The sequence below is a fragment of the Natator depressus genome, chromosome 9 (assembly GCF_965152275.1).
Source record: "Natator depressus isolate rNatDep1 chromosome 9, rNatDep2.hap1, whole genome shotgun sequence".
NCBI lineage: Eukaryota > Metazoa > Chordata > Testudines > Cheloniidae > Natator > Natator depressus.
This window is the reverse complement of record NC_134242.1, coordinates 9,598,271-9,616,554: the sequence shown is the minus strand read 5'-3', so window position 1 is coordinate 9,616,554 and position 18,284 is coordinate 9,598,271. Positions and strand designations below refer to the sequence as shown.

Below are 18,284 nucleotides of genomic sequence, written 5' to 3'. Positions count from 1 at the left end.
ACAGCCCTACCTTTTTATCTTCAAAGGACAAAGCCATTCCAGAAGTCTTCCAGGCTATTTGTCACCATAGCAGAGAGAATTAAAGGACAGGCCATTTCCACCCAGAGAATCTCTAAGTGGGTCTCAGGGTTCATTGCACAATGCTATCAATTGTTAGAGCACTCCACTGAGATGGGATATGAGCCCATTCCAGGAGTACGCAAGCATCAACCACAGCCGTGCCTCACGGCATGCCTCTTGTGGACATGTGTAAGGTGGCCACGTGGAGTTCAGTACACACCTTTTCCTCTCGCTGTGCTCTGGGACGTGATTCTGTGATGGACACCTCATTCAGCACAGCAGTCCTCTGCTGTATGATTCCACCATCTTCCTCGCACCATACTCTCTCTAGGTATTGCTGGTCAATCACCTTCAATGGAATACAATAGGGACTAGCATTTGAAGAAGAGGAGGTTAGTTACCTGTAACTGAAGGTTCTTTGAGATGTGTGGTCCCTCTCTGTATTCTAGGCCCACCCTCCTTCCCCTCTGCTGTGGATCTGTAGGTCTGTGGTGAAGAAGGAACTGGAGACAGTCGGTCCACCCCACCCTTTATCACCTCAGGCGAAACCACAAGGCAATACAACGGCGCATGTGAAGGTCACTGAGCAATACTACTTTGAAAAGCTCTGGCTCTGGGCACATGGTGCATGTGCATAAGCCTCAGAAGAATACTGATAGGGACCATATATCTCATACCTATCAGACCATATATCTATATAGAGGAGTCGGAGTGAAAATAACTCTGCACAAAGTGCTGTTAAATGCCCAAGTAAACAAGCTGGGATGGAAATCGAGATTTTTTTTTTTTTTATTTTTTTTTATTCTCACATCTTTCAACAAGGACTTGTCTACACGTAGGGCTGGTCTATACTAATGCTGTAAGTCAACCTAAGTTACGCTACTTCAGTTACATACGTTATGTAACTTAGGTCAACTTACAGCGGTGTCTACACTGCGCTTTGTCGACAAGAGACACTCTCCCGCTGACTTACCTTCCGCCTCTCGGGGAGGTGGAGTTCAGACGTTGATGGGAGAGTGCTCTGCCATCAACTTAGCTTGTCTTGACTGCTAAATCAACACTGCTGCATCGATCACGGAAATGCCAATTTAGCCGGAAGTATAGACAAGCCCACACGCAGTTTTTGTACTGCTATACCTATATCTGTTTAGAAACCTGTATCATAGGATCATAGAAATATAGGGCTGAAAGGGACCTTGAGAAACCATCAAGTCCAACCCCTTCTGCTTAGGTAGAACCAAGAAAACCTAGACCATCCCTGTCAAGCATTTGTCCAACCTATTCTTAAAAACTTCCAATGATGAGGATTCCACAACCTCTTTTGGAAACCTATTCCAGAGCTTAACTACCCTTAGAGTTAGAAAGGTTTTTTTCCTAATATTTAACCTAAATCTCCCTGGCTGCAGATTAAGCCCATTACTACTTGTCCTACCTTAAATGGACATGGAGAACAATTTATCACAGTCCTCTTTTTATAACAGCCCTTAACATATTTGAAGAGTATCATCAGGTCCCCCCTAAGTCGTCTTTTCTCAGAAGTAAGCATGCCCAGTTTTTTTAACCTTTCCTTGTAGGCTGGGTTTTCTAAACCTTTTTTCCTATAGTTAAAGCAATACAACCACTGAGTCTGGACACAGTTATATCAGTGGGAAAGGTGTTTATATTGGTGTAAATTATTCTTATAAATATATTGAATCTTAGATGATACCTGTGAGAATAGTAGATGGTAAGATGATTATGTTTAAATTGAACCTTAATTCAAAAACAAGATCTGGTGCAGGGTGAAGCTTATTACTTTGCTTTCCAAAGTGGAATGCCCGCTTCATAGAAGTCATTTTTTTCAGGTCTGAGTGTTGGGGGCATATACATTCTAGGACTAACAATCCCTTTTATTTTTGTTTTTCAGAATGTATGCTTTATTACGCCACAGTTTTTATATCAGTTCTTTTGTTTATTTTCACAACAAGTAAGTCTTTGATGTTTAACTTCTTTGTATATGGGAGGGGATGTTAAATGACTAGACAAATGGGGCGGAAAGCAGTAAATTTTCTGCAGAAACTTTGTACAATTTGGCAGCTGAGTAGGAATTTTTCTTTTTGTAAATTGCATATTCTTTAGCTTGTTGCTTTATTCTTTTTCAGACATGCAAAAATATATTAAATGATATGATTTTATTTCCTTTATCAAAAATGTCTGCTGGCTTTTAAAAATAATCAGCCACCTGTTTTTTAACATGGCACTTAAAAAAAAAATAGCTTTCTCTTCAGAAAAAGTGTCTGCTGGGTGACAGCTACTTTCCCACAATAACTGTATGAATCAGTAGAGCAACTTCACGGATATTTTATTTTTCTCTTTCGCCTCCAAAGTTTGTCACTTCTTTAAACTGAATTGATGAGCTTGTTTTTCCCATGTCTAAAGAGAACATAATTGTGGAGTGAATAAAATTACACTATTGACAACCCATTTTCTCTGACCAAAATATCTCATTTTTTGAGGGCATTTTTAACGCTTTGTAGTGCCTTTCCCGCATTATGGACAAATCAGCTTCTGCTGTACAAATCATTGACTTCAAGTGAACAACGCATTTAAGTATTACCTTAAAAATAGCCAGCCTCCATTTTAATGTTAATGGTCAGTAAAAAGCAAGGTAATTTTCTAGAACAAATCTAAAAAGTTCATTATGTCAGTGAGTTACTGTTTTCCACCCCAATTAAGTCACTTCTGCTTATCTGTCGTAAATTATTATATAGCTGTACAGAGTTTATAAAATAGCAGTTGCTAGAGGTTGGGGATCTGAACTTTTAAAGCTTTAGGCCATGCAGATTTCATCTCATGGGAAAGTGGTCTGGAGGACAGTGTGGAGCAGAATTAGGCACTAGTGGCTGAAGATCAGAAAACTGGGCCAGTGATGAAGGTCTCATTGTCTCCTCTGCACCACCTCTGACATCAGTTCCTGCACAAATAGCAAATTTTATTGTTGACATCATAAGTAGCCTGTTTGTTTGTTTGTTTGTTTGTTTGTTTGTTTGTTTGTTTGTTTGTTTGTTTGTTTGTTTGTTTGTTTGTTTGTTTGTTTGTTTGTTTGTTTGTTTGTTTGTTTGTTTGTTTGTTTGTTTGTTTGTTTGTTTTCTTTCTTCCAATATCTAGTACATAATCATAAGGCTTTTAAAAAATGTAATGGTTTACTTTATGCACCAAGATTTGTTTAGGTAATTGGTTTTTGCATTTGAATGTCCCTGCTTTTATTGCTTACATGTAGTTTGTGTGTAAATTTAATCTTCAGATTATGCCAGTTTCACACAGTCTTCAACTTTACAAATCTTTGATTAGATTGTTTGGATATCTGTCAAAGCCAGTCATGTTACAAATCAGAGCTTGTGGGAGAACACACATCCTCCTCCTTTCCACACACACCACACCACACACACACACACACACACCCCCGTCCTCCCCCGCGCGGAATCAAAGGAGAGCTAAAAAGCTCTCTTGTTCCCTCTTGGGAGTATAAATTCTATTCTGAAAACACCATCCCTTAGTATCCTGAAGACTAAGGCCAGGTCTACACTATAAACTTACATTGGTATAACTGCGTTACTCGGATGTGAAAAATCCATAAAGCTGAGCGACACAGTTATACTGACTGTGACCCGGTGTGCCTGGGGCAGCCCGCACTGGAAATGCGAAGGGCAGGGCAGGCTTCAAAAGGGAGCGCAGATAGTCCCAAGACTGGTGGATAACACTGAAATTAAACCTCCCAACCAGTCACAAACTGTGCTTCTGATCCCCACACTGGTTATCAAGAAGCAAAAAAAGAAATCACACAGCCCCCTTATTGCATTCCAGTTCTCCGGTTCCCAGTTAATACATAGGTCCCGTACAGTGAGATGTTATTTTAAAAACTCTGCTCACATATACAAAATGTTCTTCTGACCCCAAAGGGTCAGCCACTTTACCAGCTCAGTATAGGTTTGGATCTTACCCAAAATACCACACTGTCAGCCAATCTTTTAGTGTCTAAAACTAAAGATTTATTATAAAGAAAGAACAAGAAGAGAGTTGTTAAATGGTAAAACAGTCATATACATACAAAGACTTCAAAGTCCATATATCAGGGTCCTAGCAGTATTGGTGAGTTTGCTGGCTTGAAAGTCCCTCTGGAGCACATCCACCGCTTGGATGGGTCATTCAGTCCTTTGTTTAGAGCTTCATTTGTAGAAAAGTTACTCCAGAGGTAAGATGCAGGACTGAAGACAAAGTGGAGAAGATGCAGCTGCCTTTTATAGTCTTTTGCCATGCGGCCTGTGCTTCCTTTGTCACAAACACAAGCTGCCTAGCACATGGCTTGGAAGCCTTAGAGTTCTGTCCATAGGCATGCCTTGCTGAGTCATAACGTGTATCCCTTGCCTTCTCTCAGTGGGTCAGTTGTATAGCTGATGGTCCTTAATGTGCCATCAAGCAGGCTATGCAGTGCTGATGCCAAACTGTCTGGGGATGTCACCCAGAAGCATAGCACAAGTTTTGTAATACAGACATACATACATATCCACTTAAATGTATACCCCAAATGAAAAAAAAGTAGTAAGAAAACCAGAAAAGAGCCACTGTAGCTAAACAACAAAGTAAAAGAAGCAGTGAGAGGCAAAACATCCTTTAAAAAGTAGAAGTTAAATCCTAGTGAGGAAAATAGAAAGGAGCATAAACTCTGCCAAATGAAGTGTAAAAATATAATTAGGAAGGCCAAAGACTCAAAAAGTAATAGCAAAACAAATGTTAAGTACATCAGAAGCAGGAAGCCTGCTAAATAGGCTGCTAGTGGGGCCACTGGGCAATCAAGATGCTAAAGGAGCACTCAAGGACAATAAGGACATAGTGGAGAAACTAAATGAATTCTTTGCGTTGGTCTTCACAGTTGAGGATGTGAGGGATATTTCCAAACCTGAGCCATTCTTTTTAGGTGACAAATCTGAGGAACTGTCCCAGATTGAGGTGTCATTAGAGGAGGTTTTAGAACAAATTGATAAACTAAACAATAATAAGTCACCAGGACCAAATGGTATTCACCCAAGAGTTCTGAAGGAACTCAGATGTGAAATTGCAAGACTACTAACAGTCTGTAAGCTATCATTTAAATCAGCTTCCGTACCAAATGACTGGAAGATAGCTAAGGTGACACCAATATTTAAAAAGGGCTCCGGAAGTGGTCCCGGCAATTGCAGGCCGGTAAGCCTTACTTCAGTACCAGGCAAACTGGTTGAAACTACAGTAAAGAACAAAATTGTCAGACACATAGATGCACATAATTTTGGGGGGGAATAGTCAACATGGTTTTTGTAAACGTAAATCATGCCTCACCAGTCTACTAGAATTCTTTGAGGGGGTCAACAACCATGTGGACAAGGGGGATCCAGTGGATATAGTGTATGTAGATTTTCAGAAAGCCCTCACTAAAGGGTCTTAAGCGAAGTAAGCAGTCATGGGATAAGAGGGAAGGTTCTCTCATGGATTGGTAACTGGTTAAAAGATAGGAAACAAAGGGTAGGAATAAATGGTCAGTTTTCAGAATGGAGAGAGGTAAATAGTGGTGTCCCCCAGGGGTCTGTACTGGGACCAGACCTGTACAACATACTCATAAAAGATCTGGAAAAAGGAGTAAACAGTGAGGTGGCAAAATCTGCAGATGATACAAAACTACTCAAGATAGTTAAGTCCCAGGCAGACTGCAAAGAGCTACAAAAGGATCTCTCAAAAACTAGGTGACTCGGCAACAAAATAGCAGATGAAATTCAGTGTTGATAAATGCGAAGTAATGCACATTGAAAAACATAATCCCAACTGTACATATAAAATGATGGGGTCTAAATTAGCTGTTAACACTCAAAGAAGAGATCTTGGAGCCATTGTGGATAGTTCTTTGAAAACATCCACTCAATGTGCAGTGGCAGGTAATAGGTAATAAGGTAATTAAATTGGTAATAAGACAGAAAATATCATATTGCCTCTATATAAATCCATCATACACCCACATCTTGAATACTGCATGCAGATGTGGTCGCCCCATCTCAAAAAAGATATATTGGAAATGGTTCAGAGAAGGGCAACAAAAATGATTAGGGGTATGGAACAGCTGCCATATGAGGAGAGATTAATAAGACTTTTCAGCTTGGAAAAGAGACGACTAAGGGGGCATATGATAGAAGTCTATAAAATCATGACTGGTGTGGAGAAAGCAAATAAGGAAATGTTATTTACTCCTCATAACACAAGAACTAGGGGTCACCATATGAAATTAATAGGCAGCAGGTTTAAAACAAACAGAATCAGAGTGGTAGCCATGTTAGTCTGTATCAGCAAAAAAAACAAGGAGTGCTTGTGGCAGACAATGCACAGTCAATCTGTGGAACTTCTTGCCAGAGAATGTTGTGAAGGCAAAGACTATAATAGGGTTCAAAAAAGACCTAGATACATTGATGGAGGATATGTCCATCAATGGCTATTAGCCAGGATGGGCAGGGATAGTGTCCCTAGCCTCTGTTTGCCAGAAGCTGGGACAGGGGATAGATCTCTTGGTGATTACCTGTTCTGTTCATTCCCTCTGGAGCACCTGGCATTGGCCACTGTCGGAAGACAGGATACTGGGCTAGGTGGACCTTTGGTCTGACCCAGTATGGCCGTTCTTATGTTCTTCTATCCATAACCCAAAATACAAAGGTGATACAAAACACACAAATGAGATTATCATATCTGGCAAATTGTAACATCTTTGCAGATATCTTACATGGCATATCTGGCATAACTCATTGCAATTTTACAATATTAGTATTCATAATATCCTAAAGTGTTCCCCAGATTCCATACAATGTCATGCTGACCTAACCTCCAGAGTAGACAGCACTGTTTCAATGGGAGGGTTTCTCTGAGCAACATAGCTACCGCCTCTCATGGAGGCGGCTTAGCTATGCTGATTGGAGAAGTTCTCCCTTCGGCGTAGCGCCGTCTTCACTCAAGCACTACATCGGCGCAACTGCACCAGTGCAGATGCGCCGCTGAAGCGTTTTTAAGTATAGACCTGCCTGAACTTGGAAGATTGCTTCACATTTGCATAGTAAAGAATGATCACAAATGTCCAAACTAGAACTTGCTTAAATTATTAATTCTTCGGGGTAGGGGACTGCGTTTTTGTTCTGTTTGCATAGTATCTATCACAATGGGGTCCTAGTCCATAACAGGAACTCCTCGGTGCTACAGTAATACAAATAAAAAATAATTGTAATAGGATTTAACGCACAGTGGAATGCACTTTCATGTATACACTGTATATTAAAAAAAATTTAAATAGTGCAAATTCACATGAGATTAGGTGATTTTGCTGCTACTGTTGCTTTTATATCTGTTCTGAAACATGTCACTCTTTCCATTTTTGTATTTAAAAACTTAAACTAATTAAGTGTACTTCCATTTACAGACGCTCTATGACAGTGTGTACCTGACTTTATACAACATTAGTTTCACTTCTTTGCCTATTCTGATGTACAGTCTTTTTGAACAGCATGTTCACCCTCATGTGTTACAGAGCAAGCCAACACTCTATAGGTATGCATATCCTTTGTAACTAAATGTGGACCTAGTAGAATGTCAGTAGTAAAACTTACTAATAAAGTAAAATAAAGTGATGTCTTCTGTAGTTATAGCTTAATGTGCTAAAATTACTGCATTTGCTTAGATTCCCCAGTATTTGTATAACTTAACAGCCTTCAAGAAAAACTTGTAAAAATGAGGTTTCCAATATTAGATTAGTTTCCAAAAATATTTTTGTGATTCAACAGCCACATCTGTTATATCCATTCCCATGTTAAGATTTGAAAAGACTGAACTCTTCTTCGAATGATGGTGGTCCCTATTGTATTCCACTGAGGGTTCACACATGCGAGCCATGTATCCGGAGCCAAAGAATCTAAAGCAGGAGTGTCCATTGGTTCGTGCATGTGTTCTTGCTTCTCCTCATGGTTTTGTCTGAGGTGATAAAGGGTGGGGCGGACCGACTGCATCTCCAGATTCTTCTCACCATCGCATTGTCCAAGTTGGAACTACTAGTGTCCTCTCGTGTGTGACACACCTTAAAAAGTGGAGTTGTATATCATTTGTTTTTCTTATACTATTTGCTGATTTTACTGTTTTAACATAGTTTTAGCTTTTTAGTAGTGTTTTTGAGTAGAACTGAGACTTGGGGGGAATCTGTTTACTGGTTACCCTTCCCACCCACATACCCACGTGTGGGATTATGCCAAAGACTCATGGATTTAAAATCTGTGCCTCCTGCCTGCCTTCTCGATTAGCGACGAACATCTGTGCTGCCTCTACTGCTTGGGAGAAGCCCACATTTCATCCAGGTGCGGTATCTGCCAGTCTTTCCCAAGCTGTACCCGTTACTCCGTTGGTCAGACCAAATTAACTGCGCCTGGCCTCCTTTACCACTCCTGCCACTAATACTCCACAATATCAGGCAGGAAAGAGCCACGGTCATCCTGATCATTCCATTCTGGCCAAGACGATTCTGGTTTTCCAACCTTCTCTGCATGTCAGCTCATGCCCCACTTCCTATTCCCACTTTCCCTAAGCTGCTAACACAACACAGTGGCAGCATCAGACATCCCGATCCACAAACGCCTAAACTCAGAGCACGTTATTTGGATGCGGGAATCTGCTCTAGAACAAGAGTGCTCGTCGGAAGTACAGGACATCGAGCAGAAGGAAAGAGTCCACTAGGCATTTCTACCAGGCCAAGTGCAAATGCTTCGCCTCCTTGGCCGAACCGAAGGTGCTTTCCCCAGAGGAAGTGGAGATTCCCCTTCTTTTGAATTACTTCCTATCCTTAAAGATATCAGGGCTTGCCCATAACTCTCTGAAGGTCCACCTAGTGGCAGTCAGCACCTTCCATCCCCCCAGGGAAGGATACTTCCTGTTTACACATCCGTTGACTACTAGGTTGTGGAAAGGCCTACTCTGAACTTTTCCACCTGTACAACCTATTGCTCCCCAATGGGACCTCAACTTTGTCCTGTTGGCACTGATGAAACAATCCTTTGAGCTGCTGGGTTCATGCTCTTATGTCCCTTCTTTCCATGAAAGTCACCTTCCTTGTGGCTATCACTTCAGTGAGAAGGGTAGAGGAACTTGGGGCCATGATGGTGGACTCCCCTTTCACCACTTCCCATAAAAACAAAGTCTCCCTGTGCCTATATCCTGAGTTGCTACCAAACTTCATCTCTGTTTCATCTCAACCTTGCCTGCTTTCTTCCCAAAGCCAACCATCCGCTTGCCTGCTTTCTTCCCAAAGCCTCATGCCTCAGAAGAGGAACGACAACTTCACTCCTTTGACGTACGATGGGCTTTGGCTTTTACCTGCAGAGGACAAGATTGATCAAAGTCCTCTAGATTGTTTGTTGTAATAGCAGAGAGAGTTAAGGGCCAAGCACACAGAGAATTTCCAGATGGATTTCTGGGTGAATTACACTATGCTATCAGTTGTCAGTACTGTCTCCGCTCCTCAGGGTGAGGGCCCATTCCGTGAGAGCCCAGGCATTCACCATGGTCACCCTCCACAATGTGCCACTTAGAGAATATGTAGGGAGGCCACGTGGAGTTTGGTACATATCTTCACTATATGTTACGCCTTGGTGTAGAACTCTGCAGTGAATGCTTCATTCAGCACAGCTGTCCTCCACTCAACCATTCCATCCTCATCCTCACACCCTTCTCCAAATTAGGTACTGCTTGTTAGTCACCCAAGGTGGAATAGAATAGGGACCATCACTTGAAGATGAGGAGGTTACTTACCTGTAACTGGAAGTTCTTTGAGATGTGCGGTCCCTGTCTATATTCCACATCCTGCCCTCTTTCCCCTCTGCTGTGGATCTGTTGGATTTGTGTTGGTGAAGGAACTGGAGACACGGTCGGTCCGCCCCATCTTTTATCACCTTGGACAAAACCATGAGGCGAAGCAAAAGCACATGCACGGACCAACGGACACTACTACTTTCAGATGCTCCGGATGTAAAGTGCCCTCAGTGCAATTCAGATAGGGACCACATGTCTTGAAGAATCTCTAGTTACAGGTAAGTAACCTCCTCTTCTCAATCATTGTCGGCTCACATCTAAAATCAGTGGTGGGGCTGCGGGTGGCAATCCTTGCAGTGAAGGGCAGTTTGGGAGAAAACAGTGTTTATCCTTGTGTGACTCTCTTCCTATTGTCTCTCAATCTCAACCTATCCGCTCAAATCTAGTTGTTACTATGTGCCTCATTCCTCTGCTCTCTGCAGTTTGTGCTTGTGGACTAGAATTCGCCTAGTGGAAGCATGTGGTACTGCATTCTTCAGCACACTAACAGCATTACACAGTTGATATTATTGGTGGTGCTTAGTCCCTTTAGCTTCTAATGATCAGCTGACACTTTCTAAATTATATTTACTTATTGAAGGTAGTTTTGCGTATCGGAGACAGAAAAATGTACTGTAGCTAAAACTAAATTCACTCATGTCATCTCCAAAGATGTTTTAAGTAGAACCATCTGTCATAATTTATTTTGTGGGGTTTTTTATTTGTATCAAGTAATAAGTGAAATAAAAGTCTATAGACAAAATAGATGCTCAGATTCTACAATAATGGGAGCATATAAGTACCCATAAAGAAAATATAATGCAGATTAAAAAAACTTTTAGCCAATATTTGATAGTAAGGTTACAGGGCCTAGGAGGCAGATCCTGCCACCCCAGGGAAGGAGGAACTTCGTTGTCTGCCATTCAGGTACAATTGTCACTGACGTTCCTGTTAGCAACTTTTTAATTGGACACCTGTCCACTACAAAATGGGCTGAGACCAACTTTTTTTAAAAATGCTAAGTGGTTAAAGCAGGGTACTCGGAGTGAGAGAGCTCCCACTGATTTCTCTTATGGCCTGAAGCATATCATTTAACCTTTCTGCCTATGTTTTCCCATAAAATTGAGATAAAAATAATAGTCCACTCACAAGGCTGCTTGTAAAGGTGATTTAGAGGTTCTTGCCTAGATGGGAAATAAATCCTATCAGTGGTTTCAAGGTTTCCAGTTACCTGTCCCTTAAATAATTGTTTTATTTCTTTGCATTTTTTAAAAATGCATCTCAGCAAAGTTGGAGAATGAATGTTATTGTTTTGAGTAAATTGCCGTTTCAGTAGCTAGCTGATCGGTTATTTGGAGAAAATTTGAAATCTAAAATTTGTTTTATTTCCACAGAGACATTAGGAAAAATGCACTCTTGGGCTTTAAACCGTTTCTTTACTGGACCATTTTGGGGTTCTCTCATGCATTTGTTTTCTTCTACGGCTCATATCTTCTGATGGGAGAAGACACTTCTCTGCTGGGAAATGGCCAGGTAAAATAGTTCACAAATAGCAAGACAGTGTATTCAGTGATTTTTTTAATTTAATATACTCTGCACAGTTTCTGTAAAATTAGTGTATTCTAGCAGTGCAAAAGTCACACTGTATTCAGTAAATGTAAACAGTAAACCAGTAGACTTCTTTTTTCTAGACCTTAAGAATACCTTCTACGCTGAATAAATACAAAATGTGCTTTACCATTATTCCCTTATAGGCAGTAAAAGATCCTGAAATTAAAGTGAAGAAAATGCAGCAGAACAGATCATTCATATGATGATCTGTTGCTCCTTGGCTAATACCTGAATGTTTGTCCAAAATAAACTGATATCCTAGAAAGATCCCTGCTAATGGATTAGATTCTGTCTGCTTTATTTCTAATATAGTAAATAATTGAAATGTTGAATCTTTGGATAGTGATTATGAAAAACCATTGCTGTTCTATCTAATTACTGAACATCTGCAGACTTTCTGGTTACATAACTTTCCCTTTATATAAGCCAGTGACAATAGAACCACGGAGTTATGAACACTTTGGGAATGGAGGTTGATTGTAATTCTGAAATGTTCATAACTCTGAACAAAAATGTTATGGTTCTTTCAAAAGTTTATAATTAAACATTGACTTAATACAGCATTGAAACTTTACTATGCAGAAGAAAAATGCTGCTTTTAACTATCTTAATTTAAATGAAACAAGCACAGAAAGTTTCCTTACCTTGTCAAGTCTTTTTTTAAACTTTCCCTTTATTTTTTTTTAGTAGTTTACGTTTAAAACAGTAATGTACTGTATTGGCCGCTTTTTTGCGGGGGGAGGAGGGGGTCTCTTTTGTTGCCTGATTGCATACTTCCATTCCAAGTGAGGTGTGTGGTTGACTGCTCAGTTCGTAACTCTGAAGTTCTGCTCTATAAAGCAAATGTTCATAAAAGCCCAAACAAACAAAAACCCACAGAAAAATTAAATGGATTACTGAGTTTTTATATCACATGAAAACCTGTAATAAAATGTGTTTGAACTACCAGTGAATTATGACTAAGGATGACAGAGCATTATATAAATACCTCCACTCTCGGAAGTACAGAAATTCAAGCATTAAAAGAGAGATCCTTCCAGATGAGCATTTCTGTCTTAGCCACTAACAAAATGTTGAGCAATCCTTTAGTATGCCCTGGTATGTAATTATGTAGTATGGCTATTTTGATATTTATTAAGATAATGAATAGAAAACCCTGTGCAACTCTTAATTGTCAGAGTAATTCTGCATAATCGTATATCTTTATTCCAAAAAAAATTGTCCCCCTCAGAGAATGTGCTGAAAGGCTTCTTTTGAAGTTGTTGCAGAACCAACATATTAGGATTCAAAATGTCATCGTTTAACATCTCTGTAACTTGGTCTTTAAATCATGATTTGAGGACTTCAGTAACTCAGCCAGAGCTTATGGGTCTATTACAGGAGTGGGTGGGCAAGGTTCTGTGGCCTGCAATGTGCAGGCGGTCAGACTAGATGATAATGATGGTCCTTTCTGGCCTGAACGTCTGAGTCTAACAGGACTCCTAATGGTTCTGTGTAAATAATGAAATTTTAGACTGGTTTGGTGATTTAAACAATTTTTCAAACTCTTTATTCACTGTTCTAGCTAGTCTTTTATAAATCATTTTGACAGATTTGATAGTCTGTCGTTAAATTTATATGAGTAAAGTGTAAATAGTTTGTTTTCCAATAACATGAAGTCTTCAGCAAAGATGTGGCTGTGGTATCAATGATGAACTCTCCTTTAAGGTCATGAAATGGAATAAGAGAGTCTAGTTTTCAATACTTAAAAGTGAAAATATGTCAGGAAGACTAAAACTTTTGTTTTAGTAGAATTAGTAGTATTTAATCTTTAACCTTTTTAAATTACAGGACACTAACACATCAATTCTTGGGATTTCTTTTTTACTGCTAGACCAAAACAAGAAAAACAAAAACAGATTCTTCTAGAATCTGTCCAGGGTCAACTGGCCATTGTCCCTTTACCTCCATCTTTACTCAACTTGCAGTGTGTTTGCTACTAATGGGCAACTGCTGCTTCTGTGGGACTAGCATTTAGCATCAGAAAGTAGTGTTTTTTCTTACAGGTGGCTGTACAAATTAGGCATTTCTTATGTTTAATTACCTACTACCTTGTCCTCAGTGAGATTCATGCCTTGTGTACCTTAATTGTTGAATGCCAAATAACAGGAGAACTAAGTCCTATCCTAGAAGTTAGATTTTTTTTTTTCCTGCAGCAAATAACTTCAGCAAAGAGGACTGTTTGACTTAGTAAATTTGTAATGGAATATAGATCTCTTCTCTGTCACTGATTCAAATTCTCCCCATCTCAGTGACCTTTTTCCATCCAGTGGCCAATGTGAAATAAGTTGGTGGTCTCTTTCTGGGATGATGTGGGGAAACTCACATTTCCACTATCCACATGCTACCTGTTCTATGAAGAAAGAAGATGTCAGTCTGTGAGGCTGTAACTGAACACCTTTCACATATATACTTTGTAAAATAAATGAATTGCAGTGCACACAGTCATATTCTTTTATTTTGCAGTATGGCAGGGGTTTTTTAGGTCTTCCAAATGAGTGCTGCCACTGATGGCAGGAATTGTCAATCTGTTATATTCTGTATATCTCTGCCATAGACTTCTCGTTCATTCTTGCTCAGACCTCAGTAAAACTTCCCTCCATAGCTTCCATTTATGGCAGTCAGGTGCTAGAAAAAAGACATCTGTTAAAGTTATTGAATGTTCCCATAGTCTTAAAGATGTCTTATTGTAAGAATGTGAGCTCTACCCCAGCTTCCTAAGCAAATGATACATATTTTCTGGAGAATGGACAATGGCCAAAAATATTTTGTGTGGCTAAAGTCAGAGAGAACATGAAACAATTGCTAAATTCTGTTTAGAGAGAGCAGAATTTAGATAGGGTGCAGGCTGAAAAGTTGTTGGTGATAATACAGCTAGCTAGAGTACCCATCCACTTATGAGGTGTTTGACAGAGGCATTAAAATAGTTGAACCTCTGAGCAAAATATCTTTACTAATTGAGATATGTATTTTCTCCTCTCGTGTAACATAGTAAAGACCGTATGACTTTCTGCTTGTGCATTCATAGAGACCTTGCTTTTGTTGAATTTTATTGAATGGAAAAAGTTTTTCAATATAGCTTTTCCCCACTGGATCAATCCATTTCCGAGCAGTTATTGGTTCTGGTACATCTGAGTGCCTAAGTACAGACTTAATGGTAGACTTTCACAGCACCAAATGGAACAATTTACTTTGTATAGATACAACATATGGTTAGCTTCTAGAGCAGAGTATGTAAATGTGTGTTTTGAGGTTTAATAGCCTTACGTCATGACACGCTGTACTTCAACTTGATTTTTTAGTTCTACTTTTTCCCCCCTTTTTTCATGCTGTGCATGTCGTCAGATATTGAAACCTAACAGGCAAATGGTAAGATTTATGTTAGAAGAAGAGAAGGCGATACAAAATATTGTATCTGGTATTTCACAAAATTAAAGGATGCAGCATCTACTCTCTAAATACTTTCAAAAATAAAAATGGTGGCAAGAATTTGTTAATTTTTTGCATTGCAGCTATACAGCCATCAGGGGTAGTGTAAATTAAGACACTTTCTTTCATGGGCCACTCATAATAGCAGTAGTTTAATCTCATGGTTACCGAGCTGAAAATTTATTTTTCTTCCTCATATAGCAAGGCACTGGGTGTAGGGGGGTCCACTTGAGGGGGGGTTTTGTTTTTAAAATCAGTTCTCTATGACAAGGGCTGCAACCATGTTAATCCTAGCTTTCTAGTTGGTGAACTAAACTATCAAATTCCAAAGTGATGAATTTGGTTGCATATCTGCAGATAGTGTCTTCCTGCACTATCCATGCTTGCCTACTTCTAATGAACGGTAAAGAAGTGAAATTGACAAGAATTCTGCTCTCTGTCTTAAAGTATTTAGAGTGTCAGTCACCATAGCCTCTAGGTGCTGCAGAGCCTCTTCAGTTTCAGTACCTGCTTGTTCATGAGAATAGTACAGGCAGGCAAAGTAGAAGGGTGATATGTGTTTGTGAAGCATGTGGGTACACAGTTGAAACAAACACAGCATCCTCACCTATTGTTAGAAGTGGGATTTTGACGTTGGAGAATTTGTTCCAAGGTCTGATAATTTAGTATATTGGGACGGGATGATGAAAGCAGTAGATTCTTTAGAAGTATTTTAGGGTTGGGATTAAATTTTCATTTTATCAGCCTTGGAGAAAAAAGTCTCTCTCTTTTCTTAATGTTCTCTTTGAAGAACATAACAGCACCATTATTTTTGAATTATGAAGATTGTGGTTTGGAAAAACTAAACCTTCCAGTGATGCTGCATTTTAAAAATAACCTTTAATGTTTAAACTTCGTAATTGAGGAGTTACTGCTTTTACACTAAAGTGGAATACCTTCCCATTGATAGTCATGGCTAGCTGGATATTCACACATAATTGGTTGATTAGTAACTTCATTTTCCTACCATCTCATTTTTGGTTTGGTTTTGTCATCTTCTGCTGTAGATTTGTGGTGGTAAGGAAAAAGATTCCTTACTAGTGGGGTGTACGTTTTGTGACTCTTAATAGGAATTATATTTTTTCTTTGCTTGTGGTTTGTGCTTTACCCTTCTTGCTCTACTAACTATATTTAGTGAACAATCACAGGTTTCATTAGTGTAGCTGGTTTCAAATAGCTATAATTTATTACAACTGCTATAAAATGATTTTGTGCAATGACATCTGTTTTTGTATTTTATTTAGATGTTTGGAAACTGGACTTTCGGTACTTTGGTCTTTACTGTTATGGTTATAACTGTTACAGTGAAGGTACAGTAGTATAATATTTACTCTCCATTTTGGGAAATGTAGGCAAATACAGAATAATTTGGCAGTTTAAAGTTGGTTTTGATACTTATACAAGAGTGGTAAATAATTTTTGTCTCTCAAGGAAACAGGAGGTAAAGAGGTCATTAGGGTTAGTTTCAGTCATGGCTTAAAAAGATTCATTTCGTAGCTTCATGTGTCTTGAACGATGTTTACTGATTAAGTCTGAAAATAAATCCAAATAATTTGAAAGTAATGTAGCTTTTCATATTAATGAAGTAAAACAACGTAGATTAATTTTCTAAACATGTTCTTTGTTTTTTAGATGGCTTTAGAGACCCATTTCTGGACTTGGATAAATCATTTTGTTACGTGGGGCTCCATTGTATTTTATTTTCTATTTTCCTTGTTTTATGGGGGAATTATCTGGTGAGTGATTTTTCCTTTTGTTTGTGTATGTGCATAAAACATAGGAAGATAAAGTAGAACATTGCTTTTAGTGTTTGATAGATCCTGCACTATAGCTATTAATTTCTTCATACATTTAAAACAGGAAAGGAAATGCCAATCCCAGCAATGGATTTTTGCCCTTTTCTTCAGACCTAGAGCCTGTTACTCCTAACATATAGTGTGTAACTTTGCAGCCTTGCATGTATTTATCCCTCACCTGAAGCAGACACATCTTTATGCATTTTAGAACTCTTGAAATTCTTTGCGTTTTTTCTAAGTTTACTAGTTTTCTGGTTAAGTGAAACTGTAGTCATTTTGTGTAACAACCCAAATTTTTCCCTTAGAATGACTGTGTTTTCTAAATCTCAGCATCCTCATACTGTTTCTGGAAACTCTTTTTTGCCTGCTACAGTACTCCATGGATGCCATTCTCTCGAAGGCCATCTACCTCTTTCTGAAGAGGCTTCTGGCACCCATTTCCATACACATGAATGCTGAAAAATTTGGACCGTTTTCTTTGTAAATACAAATTTTCACTTCACCATGCTGCACAATGCAAGGCTCACTGTATCTAATATGGAAGATGAACTAATTAGATATTTGCCAATTAGTTCTTCATAGAATTTAAGGCTTTATAATTTCTACATAATGTTGGTTTAACAATCAGAATACTGTAAAGACTACTGTTGTTAATCATGTCCCTTTTAAAAATCCTGCACTGTTCTCATTTCTGGTTCTACAGGGATGTGCAAATTGCATATAGCTGTATCAATATGGAACCTTACACAGCTGTGGGAAATCCATGACATATGGGGAGGCAATGTTTCTGTGGTGCCATCCTCATGTATTCTGTTGAGGGGCAGCCTTAAGGTGTTCCAGGAGCTCCAAAGGAGCCCTTTCTCTTATAGAGGCTGCAGCAGGGATTAATTAAAACAACACATCCCCAAACTTCCCTAGCCACACTCTTCTCCAGCCCACACCATTCACTTTTTAGCTGCCCTGTGCCACTTTCAATTACTAGGCTCCCCTCAGTGGACTCACCAGTGCTGGGGTCCTATACTCTGGCTTCTTGTGGTGGATACCATAAAACAGAGATGAATTTAGCAAATTAGTTTTGTTTAATTTGTACTTGTAATATTTTCCTCTAATTATCCTTCTCTGATTTTTCAGGCCATTTTTGCATACGCAGGACATGTACTTTGTATTTGTTCAGTTGCTGTCAAGTGGTTCCGTTTGGTTTGCCATAATCATCATAGTTGTCACTTGTTTGTTTCTTGATGTTGTGAAGAAAGTGCTGTGCAGACATCTACAACCAACAAGTACTGAAAAAGCTCAGGTAACGTTATGTTTTTATATAGAACATGGTCAATAATTAAAAGAAGAACTTTATTAAATTCAGTCCTGTAATCGGATAACCAAATAATCCTCCTCTGAATAAATATCAAAATATCACTTCCTCTGCAAGAATTTAAATGG

The 18,284-nt window shown here is 39.1% G+C and overlaps 1 protein-coding gene across 4 annotated transcripts in view; it reads left to right on the top strand.

The window, feature by feature from the left end:
* The window catches only part of ATP11B (ATPase phospholipid transporting 11B (putative)), a 119,803-nt gene that overhangs the window by 85,094 nt on the left and 16,425 nt on the right, over positions 1-18,284 (top strand). For all 4 annotated transcript variants that reach the window (XM_074963491.1, XM_074963495.1, XM_074963494.1 and 1 more), the window contains exons 23-28: positions 1,967-2,026; positions 7,523-7,650; positions 11,328-11,466; positions 16,296-16,361; positions 16,684-16,787; positions 17,979-18,144. In XM_074963491.1, coding sequence (XP_074819592.1) covers positions 1,967-2,026; positions 7,523-7,650; positions 11,328-11,466; positions 16,296-16,361; positions 16,684-16,787; positions 17,979-18,144 — 663 coding nt within the window. The remainder of the gene's footprint in view (positions 1-1,966; positions 2,027-7,522; positions 7,651-11,327; positions 11,467-16,295; positions 16,362-16,683; positions 16,788-17,978; positions 18,145-18,284) is intronic.